At 42.9% G+C, this 16,526-nt stretch overlaps 1 protein-coding gene across 1 annotated transcript in view; it reads right to left on the bottom strand.

Annotated features, from left to right (window-relative positions):
* The window catches only part of CXADR (CXADR Ig-like cell adhesion molecule), a 44,972-nt gene that overhangs the window by 8,979 nt on the left and 19,467 nt on the right, over window positions 1–16,526 (bottom strand). Inside the window, exons 2-3 of the mRNA XM_052647623.1 lie at window positions 11,118–11,284; window positions 3,704–3,908 (exon numbers count right to left, since the gene is read on the bottom strand). Of these exons, the coding sequence (XP_052503583.1) occupies window positions 3,704–3,908; window positions 11,118–11,284 (372 nt within the window). The remainder of the gene's footprint in view (window positions 1–3,703; window positions 3,909–11,117; window positions 11,285–16,526) is intronic.

The following is a 16,526-nucleotide window of genomic DNA, read 5'->3' on the forward strand; positions in this document are numbered from 1 at the left end:
AATACTAATTTCTTAGTTTTAGTAGTTGTATTATGATTTTGAAAAATGTTATCCTTAGGAAAAATTAGGTAACAGGTACATTCTCATGAACTTTCTGCTAGTTTTGCAACTTGTCTGTAAAACTAAAATTATTTCAGAATAAAAAGTGAAAAAAAAACAAATAAATCCCAGTGTTGACTGAATCCCTGCACATGTCCTTCTCGTGGTGCGGGTGCAGTCTGAGTACACCATATATACCAAAATAGCCAAGTCTATTTACACCAAAAGGGCCCAGTAACAGGTTTTTCTGGAGTTCCCAGGGAAGGTGCTGGCAGTGAGCAGCCACCATACTAACCCTTGTCATCATCACCCATGTCCAGCTTCTTTATTGAGTTGCATCCACATGTACAGTTGGTGCATCTGAAAGAGCAGGGCAGCCCCCAGCAACAGAGCATGGGATAGCAACATGCCACCCCTCACACCCAGGCAGCTAACAGTCATCCCCATTTATGTCTGTACAGCAGACATAAGGCTCTGAACAAGCTTTCTTTTTTTCTTAATTGCTTTTTGGCTGTGCCACGTGGCTCTTAGTTCCCCAACCAGAGATGGAAGCTGCGACCCTTGCATTGGGAGTTCAGCGTCCTAATCACTAGACCACCAGGGAAGTCCCTGAACAAGCTTTCATTACTATGGGGACACCATGGTGGCATCTACAGATTTCAGACAAGCAAATCGAAGTGAAGTATCAGGCTGAGCCTCTGAGAGTGAAGCAATCAAAAGCTCCACTGGACAGTCTGGTCTCTATAAGGCATCCTGTTTAATCTTTCCTCCAGACTGCCTAAGCAGTATTTTCAGGAAAAAAGCAAACAAATTAAGTTTCTATCCAGCTCTCACTTTCAAGAGAAACTTCTAGTGTTTTCTACCACAGTGGTCCTGACTCATCTGAAAACATGGAGGAGAGATGAAGAAATTCTCCTCTGGCTCTGAGACAGTCTCACCAGGTCAGACGTCATCCTCACGGTCAGAGGTCATTCCCGCTTCCCCCTTCAGCCATCACTGTCCCTCTCCCCTCACCCCCCATTCAGTCTCTCCCTCCCGCCTTGGTTTGACACCAGAGCTTGCTTGCCATGGAGATCCCAGACAGAGCTAACAAAAGGAGTTACAGTGTCAGCGCTTCCCACCCATCCAGGCTGAGGAAGAAGATGTCAGAGGTGTGAGGTTTAAAGTAAAAGGCCATCCCTCCTGCCCGACAGTCATGGCTGCTGCCTCGGGTGTGCCTGGCCAGAGTCTATGACAGCCCCTACGAGATCTTTCTCTCTCTCACACATACACACACACACACACACAGATACACAGAGTATCTGTCCACATCTCTTTTGGGAACATGTGCCAATCACATCCCTCCCAGTCTACCTGCCCCCATCAAAGAGGGACTCCACAGTAAATAATTCTGACAAACATGTATAATCTGCTTGGTATATCAGGAACCAGTTAAAATTCCATGTATATCCTAACTCAACACTTCCTGTTTCCAGTGACTGTAGCCCGCCAGGCTCCTCTGTCCATGGAACTCTCCCGGCAAGAATACTGGAGTGGGTTGCCATTCCCTCCTCCAGAGGATATTCTCAACCCAGGGATCCAACCCATGTCTCCTGCACTGCAGGCAGATTCTTTACTGTCTGAAATAACCAGGGAAGCCAGAAAGAAGATACACTCAGGGTTATAATTTCAGGTACGCCACAGTCTGGGATAAGAGTTCAGACAAGTTATTAAACTTTTACCAGCTTCCACATTTATAAAAAAGAAAGGCAACTCCACGTTTGCTGAATGTAGACACAAAAGGCTAGAATTTCCAATGTTACCATATTGCCTTTCCCGGTTCCTCTTTAGGTTCACTTGCTTTCATACCACAGACATATTCTGAATGAGTTCCACTCAGCATAGAGTGCCTCTTACCAGGACGCCCTCGATGATGTTGCCAGAAGACTGCCTTATCAACCACAACAACCCTGGGAGTTGTTGCTGGGATGCACAAAAATTAGTCTCGACCAGCTATTTTTCTGGGCTCCAAAATCACTGCAGATGGTGACTGCAGCCATGAAATTAAAAGACGTTTACCCCTTGGAAGGAAAGTTATGACCAACCTAGACAGCATATTCAAGAGCAGAGACATTACTTTGCCAACAAAGGTCCGTCTAGTCAAGGCTATGGTTTTTCTAGTAGTCATGTATGGATGTGACAGCTGGACTATAAAGAAAGCTGAGCGCTGAAGAATTGATGCTTTTGAACTGTGGTGTTGGAGAAGACCCTTGAGAGTCCCTTGGACAGCAAGGAGATCAAGCCAGTCCATCCTAAAGGAAATCAGTCCTGAATATTCATTGGAAGGACTGATGTTGAAGCTGAAACTCAAATACTTTGGCCACCTGATGTGAAGAGCTGACTCATTTGAAAAGACCCTGATGCTGGGAAAGATTGAGGGCAGGAGGAGAAGGAGACGACAGAGGATAAGATGGTTGGATGGCATCACCGACTCAATGGACATGAGTTTGGGTGGACTCCAGGAGCTGGTGATGGACAGGGAGGCCTGGCGTGCTGTGGTTCATGGTGTCGCAGAGTTGGCCATGACTGAGCGACTGGACGGAACTGAACTGACCTGTTCTAAATAAGTCCGGAATCTGACACTTAACCCCTGCTCAGTTCTCTAAATTAAAAGGAACAAAAGGTAGAAGTTGATGTGAGGGAGACTTGTGCAGATGAGTTATTTCCAGGGATATGGAAGGCAATTTCAGCAGTCAGCATTTCCTTTGTAAAGTGGGTCCCCAAGTATCCCCCAAACCTGACACCTTAGGTCACACGAGAATTTTCTGTCATATAATAGTGCAGACTATTGAGATTCTATACATGGCAGCTCATTGTACTTTTGGGCAAAGCTACCACAGCAAGACTTTAGAAGCATATTTCTGAGCAATACCTTTCAGAGTTTCTCAGTCTGCAGGGCTTAAGGGTGCTTGTGCATGACCACAGAATCTAGAGAAGGATAATTAACTTTTCAGTCTATGATGTTCACAAGCAGTTTATACTTATTCTCCTTCTTAACTGTCCTGGAGAGCTACCTCCTAGCGGCCATCTGTCTAGCCTCCTTACTTATAAGGATGAAAAGATCATGATGCTCAGAGAAGTTAAAGGACTGTCCGAGGTCTAATAGCCTTACCCCAATTCAATATTCCAGTTACCATATTCCATCTGCTCTACTCTAAATACTTCAATTAGTCGTCATAGAAATCTCATTTATTCCTCGGGACATGCGGTTTGATAAAGCTTAAAGCACACGTCACAATTTTCAGCTGAATGAGACTGCATAGAGATTTAATGATTATTATTTTTATGTTTCAAAAATGTAGGCTGAGGCCCAGGAAATGTTCTATTTAATTCCCAGGGCAAACCTGAGAACAAGGCAAAAAGTCTGGATCCCCTACCCCTGCCTTATGGTTCATCTCCCATATCACAGACCTCCTTCATTTACTATCAAATGCTTTCATGAACTTCACGAAGAAGCTGTTCACTTATTTTTCTATTTAAAAAAATTGCCAGCTTTATGTTTTATGCTATTTGAGGACAGTATGTCAAATATTTAAACTTACTACTCTAGAATTCTAAGTTTTGTCTCACGTAAATGCTGCTACTACAGTACTGTGATCCCTTACCCTGTTAATAAGTAACTTACCAAGAACTGTCAGCTGAATCTTCTTATTTCCAACACCAGGAGCTTTTTTCACTTTGCACTGATATGTGCCAATATCGGACAACTGTAAATTTGTCACATTTATTGAAGCGTCACCAGATTTGAGATCATTACTTGTAAAATGTACTCGTCCTTTCAGATCTTGATAGTAGTCATCATAAATTTTGTCTCCGGAATATAAAATAATCTGAGAGAAAGCCAAAATAAGACAATGAGAAAACAAGCAAGCAAGTGAACTCCCTGTCTTATTAAAGGAGTTCTAGATACACCACAGTACTGTAAGGATCCAAAAAAACAAAAAAAGAACACAATATTCTGAGGAATCTACAACTGTTCAAACCACAGGTTAAGAAAACGGAAGGAGGATGTGAAGGCGATCTGTTTGCAACATCTGTCAGCCCACTGATCACCGGGGCTGATTCAGCTGATCTGGCTGGCTAGATTAGCCCCTCCTTGCCTCACCACTCCAGGAGAGCCCCTCCCGAAGCTGCACACACGGTGGGAGATGAAGACCATCCCCGATAGAGGAAGATCGGTCTTCAGTCAAGGGTTTAACGAGTAGCTGTGCTCTCCTACTAGAATCTCCCAAACGAGCTCTCAAGAAAACAGAAAGAGGCCAATATGATCCTTAAGTATGGTAACACGCGGTCATTACAGATGGGGAAACCAAGACCCGACATGATTAAGTAATACAGTCCTCTACGCGAGCCATTCGGTGAGACCCACAAGAGCGTGGATTTGTGAATTCTTATGCACTGTTTTTCAGCTGCCTCAGAGAAAGAAGTATGCCAATCAACTGTATACAATCAGGTTATCAACCACCACCACTACTCCCCAGAGAGGGCTTATGATAATTTACCTGTGGAACTTAAGAACAGTAACAACAACAAAGACATTTTTTTTATCTTAATAGTATACTAAGCTAGGGGCACTTGAAGGTTCCAGGCTACAACAGATAAAATCATAAACCTGTTAAGATGTGTCTGCCCAGCCTGGTTAACAGGACCTTCCAATTAATTTTCAGAGACTAAAAGCAAAGACCCTTCACGACTGAACTGAACTGAAAATTAATTTAAATACTTCATACATTTTATTCACTCATGAAGTCCTTCATTCTGGCCATCTGAGACCCAAGGGCCAAAGGGCAATAGTACCAAACTTAAACAATAATCAGAAAACTACAGCATACATCCTGCAGACCATTTATCTGGTATGTTCAGTAAGATCAGAATCGGCACTATGTGTAGGAATTTCTCCAGAGCACAGACTTGGGTTTTCTTTCATCACCTCCTCTACCATGTTGCCCCCGCTCCTAATTCACTAAAGATCTTTTGCTTACATATTAAGAGTCAGCACTGAGGAAGCACTCAATATCAGCTTGCTAAGTAAATAAAAGCAGTTGAAGGGTCCACAGCTGACTTGCTCTGTAAACACAAGCCATCACTTTATTTGCTCCATCTTTGCCCACATCCACCTGTCAACAGCAGTACCGAGAACTCCTTAAATGTATCTTCCTCTGTATTAACCCATGGACTCTCTTGTTGTGAAAAGCCAGGAAGTTCAACCCATGATACTTTGAACCCCTCATTTTTACACATACACACACGCCTTTCTAGGAGGCCCTAGCTGTCAGTCCTTAAGTCGTGTCTGACTCTTTGTGAACCCATGAACCACAGCCTGCCAGCATCCTCTGTCCATGGGATTTCTCAGTCACGAATATTGGAGCGGATTGCCATTTCCTTCTCCAGGGGATCTTCCTGATCCAGGGATCGGACTGGAGTCTCCTGCATTGGCAGGCGGATTCTTTACCACTGAGCCACGTGGAAGCCCAGCCTTTCAAGGAGGGCCTGACAAATGTGTCTTCACGGTCAGTAATTTTGTAAACTAACGTGGTCATGTTCTCATGAAAACAATTTTACAAACAGTAGTAACATGTACCAGGCAATTTTGATTCCTCTTTACAGCCCAATGGGGATGGAGGCATGATCCACATTTAACGTTTTAACCGTGCGGAAGGCAGTGGCTGTCACAGACCAACTCTCTCAATACAGCTGCAATGGAAACCACATCCATCCAGTCTGGCATTGCAGGCTGCCTACATGAACATATTTGTATGACTTGTAGACTCAGAAAACACTAAACCATACCGTATTTTCAGAAAATTCTTATCACAACCCTGAGAAGCAAGTGTACCTGTTCTTAGTTGACATATGAGGAAACAGAGGCTTATGAAACATGGGAGGCAGCACATGATACTGCATAAGATAATCCAGACAGGTCAACACCTCCCACGGGGGGTGGGAGGAGTAGTCGGGAAAGATCTGGGCTCAAAACCCCTGCTGTGTCTGTTGCCAGCTACGTGACCCTGGGCATGTTCCTTCAAATTCCTGGGCCTCCTTTTCCTCTTCCTCGAATGTATAATGATCTTCATTCTGGGGTGTTGTTTTAAAACTTAAGTAAGTATATATAATTAAAGTATATAAAATCCTGTCCAGGGTTTATAAAGCATATAAAGCCCAGCACACGGTAAGGGAATGAGTATATCATAACTGCTGATTAAAGAGATCACGCAGGGAATGAGGAGGGAAATTTCTCCAGCCCAGGCCCCCATCACACTGCCTGCTAGCTTAAAAATATTACAAGAAGGATTTGGCAAGCATTATAATGCAGTTGTAATTCTATGCACACATCCTCCTATGCATCAATCTCTCCCTAACTCTTCTTTCTTTTGGCCTTATTTACTGTGCTTTAGGTTAGAGGCTAGGTGTCTTAACCCAGAAATGGACACTTCAGCCCAGCACCCACTATCACATTTGTCTCTCAGTCCTGTGGACTGTGAGGCTTGGGCCTCCCACTTAGCACAGAAGTCCTTGGATTCTCCTTCCCTGAATGGAAACACAAGGCTCCAGGACACACTGGCCTTTTTGATCTCAAGAGGCACCTTGTCACAGGGCTTCACCCCTGAGCCTTAAGCCAGGATCTGTGCTCTCCATTCTCGCATCTCAACCATGGAACCAGAGCCCTGGATTCTAAAGGAGGTGGGCACTTCACTGGCAAAGGAATGAGGGGCGTGCAGGGGCTCAGACAGAAGCCTGAGTTCAGGGTATTGGCACTGTCATGGGAAGAGGGGAGGGATGAAGAGCAAGATGGGAGGGGGACAGGGTATCTGGGCTGAGTAGACAGGAGGAGTTGGGCACAATTTCTTTCCTTCAGGAAGAGAAGGAAGTTCTCATATCAGAATCAGGGTAGATATATATCCTTGGAGGGAGTGGCCCCAGCCACTTACAACTCAGGAAAGCACCTTAATTTTTTCCTTCACAAAAACAACATGGGCACACTACTTGTATTTACGAAAAACAGTTAATTACCTAACTGCACTGATTCAGCCACTAACTGCTGCCTGGATAATCCCTTTTTTTTAAGATGAACCACAGGTAAAAACTTCCCTTCCAAATATATATATATATATATATATATATATATATATATATATATAGTACAGTTCAGTTCAGTCGCTCAGTCATGTCCAACTCTCTGCGACCCCATGAATCGCAGCACGCCAGGCCTCCCTGTCCCATCACCAACTCCCGGAGTTCACTCAGACTCATGTCCATCGAGTCCGTGATGCCATCCAGCCATCTCATCCTCAGTCGTCCCCTTCTCCTCCTGCCCCCAATCCCTCCCAGCATCAGAGTCTTTTCCAATGAGTCAACTCTTCTCATGAGGTGGCCAAAGTACTGGAGCTTCAGCTTCAGCATCATTCCTTCCAAAGAAATCCTAGGGTTGAACTCCTTCAGAATGGACTGGTTGGATATCCTGGCAGTCCAAGGGACTCTCAAGAGTCTTCTCCAACACCACAGTTCAAAAGCATCAGTTCTTTGGCACTCAGACTTCTTCACAGTCCAACTCTCATATCCATACATGACCACACGAAAAACCATAGCCTTGACTAGACAGACATTTGTTGGCAAAGTAATGTCTCTGCTTTTGAATATACTATCTAGGTTGGTCATAACTTTTCTTCCAAGGAGTAAGCATCTTTTAATTTCATGGCTGCAGTCACCATCTGCAGTGATATTGCAGCCCCCCAAAATAAAGTCTGACACTGTTTCTACTGTTTCCCCATCTATTTCCCATGAAGTGATGGGACCAGATGCCATGATCTTCATTTTCTGAATGTTGAGCTTTAAGTCAACTTTTTCGCTTTCCTTTTTCACTTTCATCAAGAGGCTTTTTAGCTACTCTTCACTTTCTGCCATAAGGATGGTGTCATCTGCATATCTGAGGTTATTGATATTTCTCCCGGCAATCTTGATTCCAGCTTGTGTTTCTTCCAGTCCAGCGTTTCTCATGATGCACTCTGCATAGAAGTTAAATAAGCAGGGTGACAGTATACAGCCTTGACGTACTCCTTTTCCTATTTGGAACCAGTCTGTTGTTCCATGTCCAGTTCTAACTGTTGCTTCCTGACCTGCATACAGATTTCTCAAGAGGCAGGTTAGGTGGTCTGGTATTCCCATCTTTCAGAATTTTCCACAGTTTATTGTGATCCACACAGTCAAAAGGCTTTGGCATAGTCAATAAAGCAGAAATAGATGTTTTTCTGGAACTCTCTTGATTTTTCCATGATCCAGCGGATGTGGGCAATTTGATCTCTGGTTCGTCTGCCTTTTCTAAAACCAGCTTGAACATCAGGGAGTTCACGGTTCACGTATTGCTGAAGCCTGGCTTGGAGAATTTTGAGCATTACTTTACTAGCATGTAAGATGAGTGCAATTGTGTGGTAGTTTGAGCATTCTTTGGCATTGCCTTTCTTTGGAATTAGAATGAAAACTGACCTTTTCCAGTCCTGTGGCCACTGCTGACTTTTCCAAATTTGCTGGGATATTGAGTGCAGCACTTTCACAGCATCATCTTTCAGGATTTGAAACAGCTCAACTGGAATTTCATCACCTCCACTAGCTTTGTTCGTAGTGATGCTTTCTAAGGCCCACTTGACTTCACATTCCAGGATGTCTGGCTCTAAATTAGTGATCACATCATCATGATTATCTGGGTCGTGAAGATCTTTTTTGTACAGTTTTTCCGTGTATTCTTGCCACCTCTTCTTAATATCTTCTGCTTCTGTTAGGTCCAGACCATTCCTGTCCTTTATTGAGCCCATCTTTGCATGAAGTGTTCCCTTGGTATCTCTAATTTTCTTGAAGAGATCTCTAGTCTTTCCCATTCTGTTGTTTCCTCTATTTCTTTGCATTGATTGCTGAAGAAGGCTTTCCTATCTCTTCTTGCTATTCTTTGGAACTCTGCATTCAGATGCTTATATCTTTTCTCCTTTGCTTTTCGCCTCTCTTCTTTTCACAGCTATTTGTAAGGCCTCCCCAGACAGCCATTTTGCTTTTTCGCATTTCTTTTCCATGGGGATGGTCTTGATCCCTGTCTCCTGTACAATGTCACGAACCTCATTCCATAGTTCATCAGGCACTCTATCTATCAGATCTAGGCATTTAAATCTATTTCTCACTTCCACTGTATAATCATAAGGGATTTGATTTAGGTCATACCTGAATGGTCTAGCGTTTTTCCCTAACTTTCTTCAATTTGAGTCTGAATTTGGTACATTACTCCAAATATTTGAACTTCTTTTTCTCTCCCTGGTTTAATAGTATTTGTTAACGTTGACATTTAAGTATGTCAGACAAAGCTAATATGAAGCATTCTAAATGAAGTGAAATATTATGTTACTATTAAAAGGCAAAGTGTGATACATGTATTTGCAGATGGGGCTGAAATCGAGCCCCACACGGTTAATGGAAACTGGTGACTAACAGGAAGTCGTGAGCTTGTCTTACAGAATAGCATACAAGAGAACAGCTAATAAAAACCTTTCCACTTGTATCCTGCCTTCACTGGCCAAGCGTGCCTTAATTATTTTTTTAACTCCTTATCACCTTTATAAAAATGCCTCTGATTATGGGTCACAGAACAATGGGGGTTTCTACATTAGGTCCCTGTTAAAGTGTAACTAGAAAAAATTCTGTAACAATACAGTCATCCCTCAGTAACCATGGGGTTGGGGGTTGGTTCCAGGACCTCCTCTCTTTTCCCCTTCCCTTCCTCAGATGCCAAAATCCACAGATACTCAGCTCCCTCAAATAAGATGGCATACATATGTTGTTGTTTAGTCGCTAAAGTCATATTCAACCCTTCTGTGACCCCAAGGACTATCGCCCACCAGGCTCCTCTGTCCATGGGATTTCCCAGGCAAGAATACTGGAGCAGGTGTTGCCATTTCTCCAGGGGATCTTCCTGAACCAGGAATCGAACCTGTGTCTTCTGCATTATTAGCAAGTGGATTCTTTACCACTGAGCCACCAGGGAAGTCTGACGTACTTATAAGATGGTAAAGCATATGCATCCTCCCGTATCTTTATCTAGATGGCCTAGGATGGCATCCCCGACATGCCATGCATATCCCTGCAGACTATCATGCCTGCTCCTTACACGTTTCCCATGGCCCCGGGCCACACACACTTCCAAGGCCAGATTTTCAGAACATTCTCAAGCTCCCCTTCTTCCTTGCAGCCCTCTGTAAGAAGTCTGGTGACCTTTTCCTTCCTCTGAAATCTGAGGTCACTTATCCATTATCCCATATACTTTATCCAGATTACCTTTATCTAGAATACTTAATACAGTGTAAGTGCTATGTAAATTACTGCTGGCATGTGGGAAGTTCAAGTTTTGCTGTCTGGAACATTCTGGAATTTTTTTTTCCTGAATGTTTTCAATCCATGATTGGTTTAATCCACCAACGCAGAACTCACAGATCTGGAGGGCCAACTGCTATTTTGTTTTTTAAGGCATTCAACATACAGGATATTTAAGTTGCAAAAATATGGGAAATAGACTGTAATAATATGTATCTTCACACCTCTGTTAGATTTGACCCTTATACTGGTGATGGAATCCCCGTGTGAAACTTGGAAATTCAATTCTATCTAACCTTTCACAACATCCAGTTTACCCCGGTGCCCCTGACATGTCACACACTTCCCTGCAGACTAACAAGCCTGCTCTGTACACACCTCCCAGGCCCCTGGGCCACACATATTTCCAAGGCCAGATTTTCAGAACATGCTCAAGCTCCCCTTCTTCCCTGCAGTCCTCTGTAAGAAGTCTGGTAACCTCTCCTTCCTCTGAAATCTGAAGTCACTTATCCATCTCACTCCATTACATCAGGGTGCTTACTTTCCAAGCATCTGCCTTTCTCCCCTATACTGCAAGCCGAGGAAGTCTCAGGCTTCCTTCACAGCTCCCCATGTCCCCCCACCTATGGTATCAACACAGTGACAGACACCAAACACGTTCCCCCGACATCTGCCGAGTGAGCAGCACTTACCACTTGATCCACCTTCTGATTATCGGCTGGTGACAGCAGCCACTCGATGTCCAGCGGGCCCTGGTCTTCCGGACCCAGGGTAAATTTGCATGGCAAATAAGCAGTTTCCCCTTTGGCCTTTTCAATCATCTGTTCAGGAGTAGTGATACTCAAACCTCTGGTGAAATCTAGAAAATGAAACACAAATGGACTGAGCATCTGCTCCCAGGCTGGCAGCACCCTCAGGACACCTCGACTGTTCAGAGGGACCACAGGGTGTGGGGGAGACAGGACTTCACTGGGGACCAGAGTAATGAAACTCCAACTCAGTGGTCCCAGTTTGTGTGTGTGTGCCTCTGTAGAGATAGAAGTACTAATACACATCCTATTCAATATAATTTCGTTTCAGAGCACTGGAAGCCTCCCAATATTATTTGGAATAACAGCATTCTCACATGAGTTGGAAGAACCTAACAGGATTTTTATTATCCAGGCAGATGTTTAAAACTGAACCTGGCTAGAGCCTCTGAAAGGTCAGTTACATCAGTCTAATTCAAGGCCACATTAATTCATGCTTGCCATGGTGTCAGAAGCACACTTGGAATTCCTATCACTGGGCACATGCTGATGAATTCTGACACATTTTGCGTCCAGACTTCTATAATTCCAAATTTTTATTAAATTTGATTTTGTGACTTTTACTGAAATCTTAAAAATATTTCTAAGCAATAAATTTTGATGACAATTCAAAAGGAGAAGAAATACTGTCAATTTATATAGTTTTAAACATACCAAAACGTTGACCTCAATATTATCTTTAAGACATTTCTTACTTTATCTCTGCTTATTTCCCTTCTGAAAAAGTCAAAGTTATTACATAATTTTAAGAAGACACCTTAAAATTCTATAACTTATCTTCAAATTTGTAGCCTATGAAACTTCCACTTAGATTACTAAGAGAATTAATGCTGAATAGCAATATTTTAAAACTCTCTAAAAGCAAAAATAGATATCCAGAGCTCCAAACAAAAATTCCAACACAGTTTCTGCTGACTGATTTTTTGAGATGGTTTAAACTCAGTACTGGGCTTCCCTGATGGCTCCCAGGATAAAGCGTCTGCCTGCAATGCGGGAGACCCAGGTTCAATTCCTGGGTTGGGAAAGTCCCCTGGAGAAGGAAATGGCAACCCAATACAGCACTCTTGCCTGGAAAATCCCATGGACGGAGGAGCCTGATAGGCTACAGTCCATGGGGTCGCAAAGAGTCGGACACGACTGAGCGACTTCATTTCACTTCACTTCACTTCAAATTAAGTACAATCCCATAAGAATTGAAAAAAAGTCTCCTTCTTGTGGTTAACGACTTACTGTAACAAAACTAGTATCCATTACATGCATAAAAGATGGAACAAACTATGAATATAATGATGCTCTTTCTTACCTATAAGGGGAAAAAAAAATCCAGTTTAATTACACACATAAAAATAGGTCTGTTCACTACTTATGCCTTATAGTAAGACTGCAGTTTGAACAGCCAACAATTAAACATAAAATGTAAATTCAGTCTGTAAGTGAACTATTACACAAAACTTAAGTTTTTTTCTTACTATTTACCCTATAAAAGTTTGCACAGCACCAGTCTGTCACTGTATGTTTCTTTGTGATAACCCAACATTTTGTTATGTGTAAAGTCAAATGTGTAATGAATGCAGATCTGAAGTTTCAAATGCACACACTGGTTTCTGTTAAGCAGCTCTATCACTTCGACCTCTGCATCATCCGACCCTGACTTTCAGGGCTGAAAGATGACCTGGAAGGGGCCCCAAGTGCTAAGATGATGATACACGGGGCTTGCCTCTCTCCCCTCTACCCCCCTCTCCCTGTTCACACTGTAAAAATAAACACAGAGCAAAATTAAAAGTAAATCCAGTCCAAATTCTCCATAATGATGATTTCATTGCTGGTTTTCCAATGAGACATTCCAACAGAACAAACCAAAATGAAGAATTGTATTATCAGCCATTATATGATCCTTCCTATTAGCCCTTACAAGAGGTTTAATACACATGGATTATCAGCTGTAATAAAATGTTAGTAAGGCTGAAGCCAATAGATTTGAGAATGAAAGAAAAGTCAAGTTACATTCAAGACCATTTATGTTCACGCACCATCCTAAGCTTTTATCACATTTAAGTGCACTCATCAAACAGCAAATTGAAACTGGACACATGGTTTCCCTGGTGGCTCAGCGGTAAAGAATCTGCCTGCCAGTGCAGGAGACACGTGCTTGATCCTTGGTCTGGGAAGATCCCGCATGCTGCAGGGCAGCTAAGCCCGAGTGCCACAAGTACTGAGCCTGTGCTCTGGAACCCTGGAGCCGCAACTGCTGAGCTCATGTGCCTTAGAACCTGTGCTCCGCAACAGGAGAAACCACCGCGAGAGGCCAGCGTACTGCAACTAGAGAGGAGCGCCCCCTGCTTGCTGCAACTAGGAAAACACCAGGAAGCAACAGAGATTCAGCACATCCAAAAATAATTTTAAAAAAACAACAACAAAAACTGGACACAGACTCTCTGCACAACTTCTCCTAAACAAGAGGCTGGCCTTGCTTCTGGCCAACAGCCTGTGGCCTGAGTCCTGCTGAGCCTCCCGCAGCCAGGCTTCGGGAGGTATTGCTGCTCCCACTCTGGCCCACTAGGACCCCTGCCACCCGTCACCATGTGCATGACATAAGAGAGGGCTGAGGTGTGAGCACAACAGCTACCAGTGCCCAACACACGGCCACCCTGGAACACAGGCCCAGCCCCACACCTGCCACCTGCAGCCTCAGGACTGAGCCCGGACAGGACCGTGAACGAACACACGATTGTTGTTTTACAGCCTCTCAAGTTTGGGTTGGTTTGTTAAACAGCAAATATTAATGATACACCATCCAAAATCTCTGCTGCTGCTGCTGCTGCTAAGTCGCTTCAGTCGTGTCCGACTCTGTGCAACCCCATAGCCAGCAGCCCACCAGGCTCCCCTGTCCCTGGGATTCTCCAGGCAAGAACACTGGAGTGGGCTGCCATTTCCTTCTCCAAAGCGTGAAAGTGAAAAGTGAAAGTGAAGTCGCTCAGTCGTGTCTGACTCTTAGTGACCCCATGGACTGTAGCCTACCAGGCTCCTCTGTCCATGGGATTTGCCAGGCACGGACTGGAGTGGGTTGCCATTGCCTTCTCCGCCAAAATCTCTGATTCAGCCCAAATGAACTACTTACCATCCCCCAAAGTCCATACTACCCCAATCTCCATTTCATGTACATATTTCTAGTTTAGATGGTATGATTTGATACTTATATGTATAATTACAACTAATTCTCCTGATTAATATTCAATTCTCTGAATGAATACTTTCTATCACTTCTAATAACTCAGTTCCAGTTCTGCTTCATTCACTTAAGGCATTCTGCTATCTTTTCAGACTACAGTGATTTTTCTTTCTGTCTTCCTGGAATGCTCACAGTACTTTACTTTCTGCTATCTGTATTATCACTCGTTCAGCACTCAATGTATACTATTTTTTTATTTTCCCTTTTATAAACTTTACTGTGAAACTGACTCAGGCTCCATGGTTTTTGCCTCATCTTCCAGACATCAGTGAACTTATCTTCCCATACCACCTTGTATTTTTAAGAAAATTTTTAAAATGTATACCCTGATTCATTAGCTCCATCAGGGTTTGGGGAAATTGTGGCTTTTATCTCTTGCTGGGTTCCTTGCACATTAGTAGAAAATAACTGGTGACTGGATTGTAAGTTTGATCAATTTTAGGAATGTTGAAAAAGAGCATTAATTTGTCAGAAGGTCCTGCTATTTGAAGATCTCCTATCTACAGCTACTATAACTGTTGCCTGCATCTAATTGGTCTGGAAATGAATACCATACAAATGATCTAAGATAGAGAATTCCATTTCAAATGAATCAAGACAGCTCAAAAATATGGAGGCAAGAATGAAATTTGCTATAGAAAAAATAATTAAAACCTTCTAATTACTCTGTGCTTCAAGTTTTTATTTTGTAAAAATCAAATTGAAAAGTCAAGAGGCATCACTGAGACATCTAAACTGAGTAAAAGTTCCAATCCTCCTAATTCATGTTTTCAGCACTGACACTACCATCATTAGAATGAAATGTAACTTTGTTTTCATGATAGTATCATCCATTCTTTCCTGTTTGATACATAAAATTACTTCTCTTTCAAAGAGTATCTTAGAAAACAGTTACATGTGTATAAAAATGATCTGGATAGACAAATTGTTAGCAGTTATTTTTCACAACAGAGATTTTAAGAAAGGTGAATTTTAAAATGAGATATCCTTAATATGCATACTGCTATAAGAAATTTTAAACAGACTTTTAAAGACTTGCAGTACTTTGTTTTCCAAAAATGTTTAAAACATTCAACTACTCTTCATTGTGTTGCACTAGAAAGGAATTAAAATCTCAGGATGGTACAAAACAGTTATTGGGTTTCCTAGCAACTCTGTAGGGGCCTCTCGGCATGCAGGCATAGTTTTTCAATATTGATGCATGCATCAGTCAAAAACCGTAGAAGACAAAGGCAGACACTTGGTCTCATGTTGCGTCTCTGGATATTCTTAATACTGCCCAATTCTATTTATGCAGCACATGAGGGATAGTTTAACTCGTAAACTACTTTCAAGTTCAAACATGATCTCTAAACTAAATCATGTAACAAACCTTCTTAACAATTTTACTCAACCTTATATTCAGAATGTGATGAAATACGTAGCACATGATCAACCCTAAGTGTTTGCAGAGTCTTGTTAGTAAGAGCTCAGTACTAGATTATGTAAATAAACTGGCTGAGTCATGTCCCTTTTTGGCAGTGACTGAAATAACATCTCCCGGTTTTCTGCTTGCTTTTTCTAATCTCCAAATTCCGAATTCCTGCCGTGCAGCAAGCAGGCTGAGCTCGGATTCCGTAACACGTTCAGGCCTCTATTATCTCTCCCATAGGCTAAGCCTGAGGTCTTCCCTGCACCCACTCTACTTCATTCTAACCATCTCCATGCTTCACCCAGAGTGTTCACTACACATTGCTTTTTAAACTGTATCACTGCTTGGTCTGAAAACCTCTGGTGGGTCCACGCTAGCTCAGATGCCTTTATTCTCCTCAGCACCCTTTATGACCAGGCACCTCCCCACCTTTAGCTGCTTAGTACCCCAACTCTGAGCACCCACACACTTTACAACACTGCCTTCCCTGCTCAAGCCCACCTTTTAGGGCAATCATGTTAGTCTGGTCTCAGGCCAGACCCTTCCCCAGAAAGCATTCTTTGTGCCCAATTAAGGGGTTCCCTGGTGACTCAGTGATAAAGAATCTGCCTGCGATGCAGGTGACACGGGTTCGACCCCTGGGTTGGGAAGA

Source organism: Budorcas taxicolor, chromosome 1 (assembly GCF_023091745.1).
Source record: "Budorcas taxicolor isolate Tak-1 chromosome 1, Takin1.1, whole genome shotgun sequence".
NCBI lineage: Eukaryota > Metazoa > Chordata > Mammalia > Artiodactyla > Bovidae > Budorcas > Budorcas taxicolor.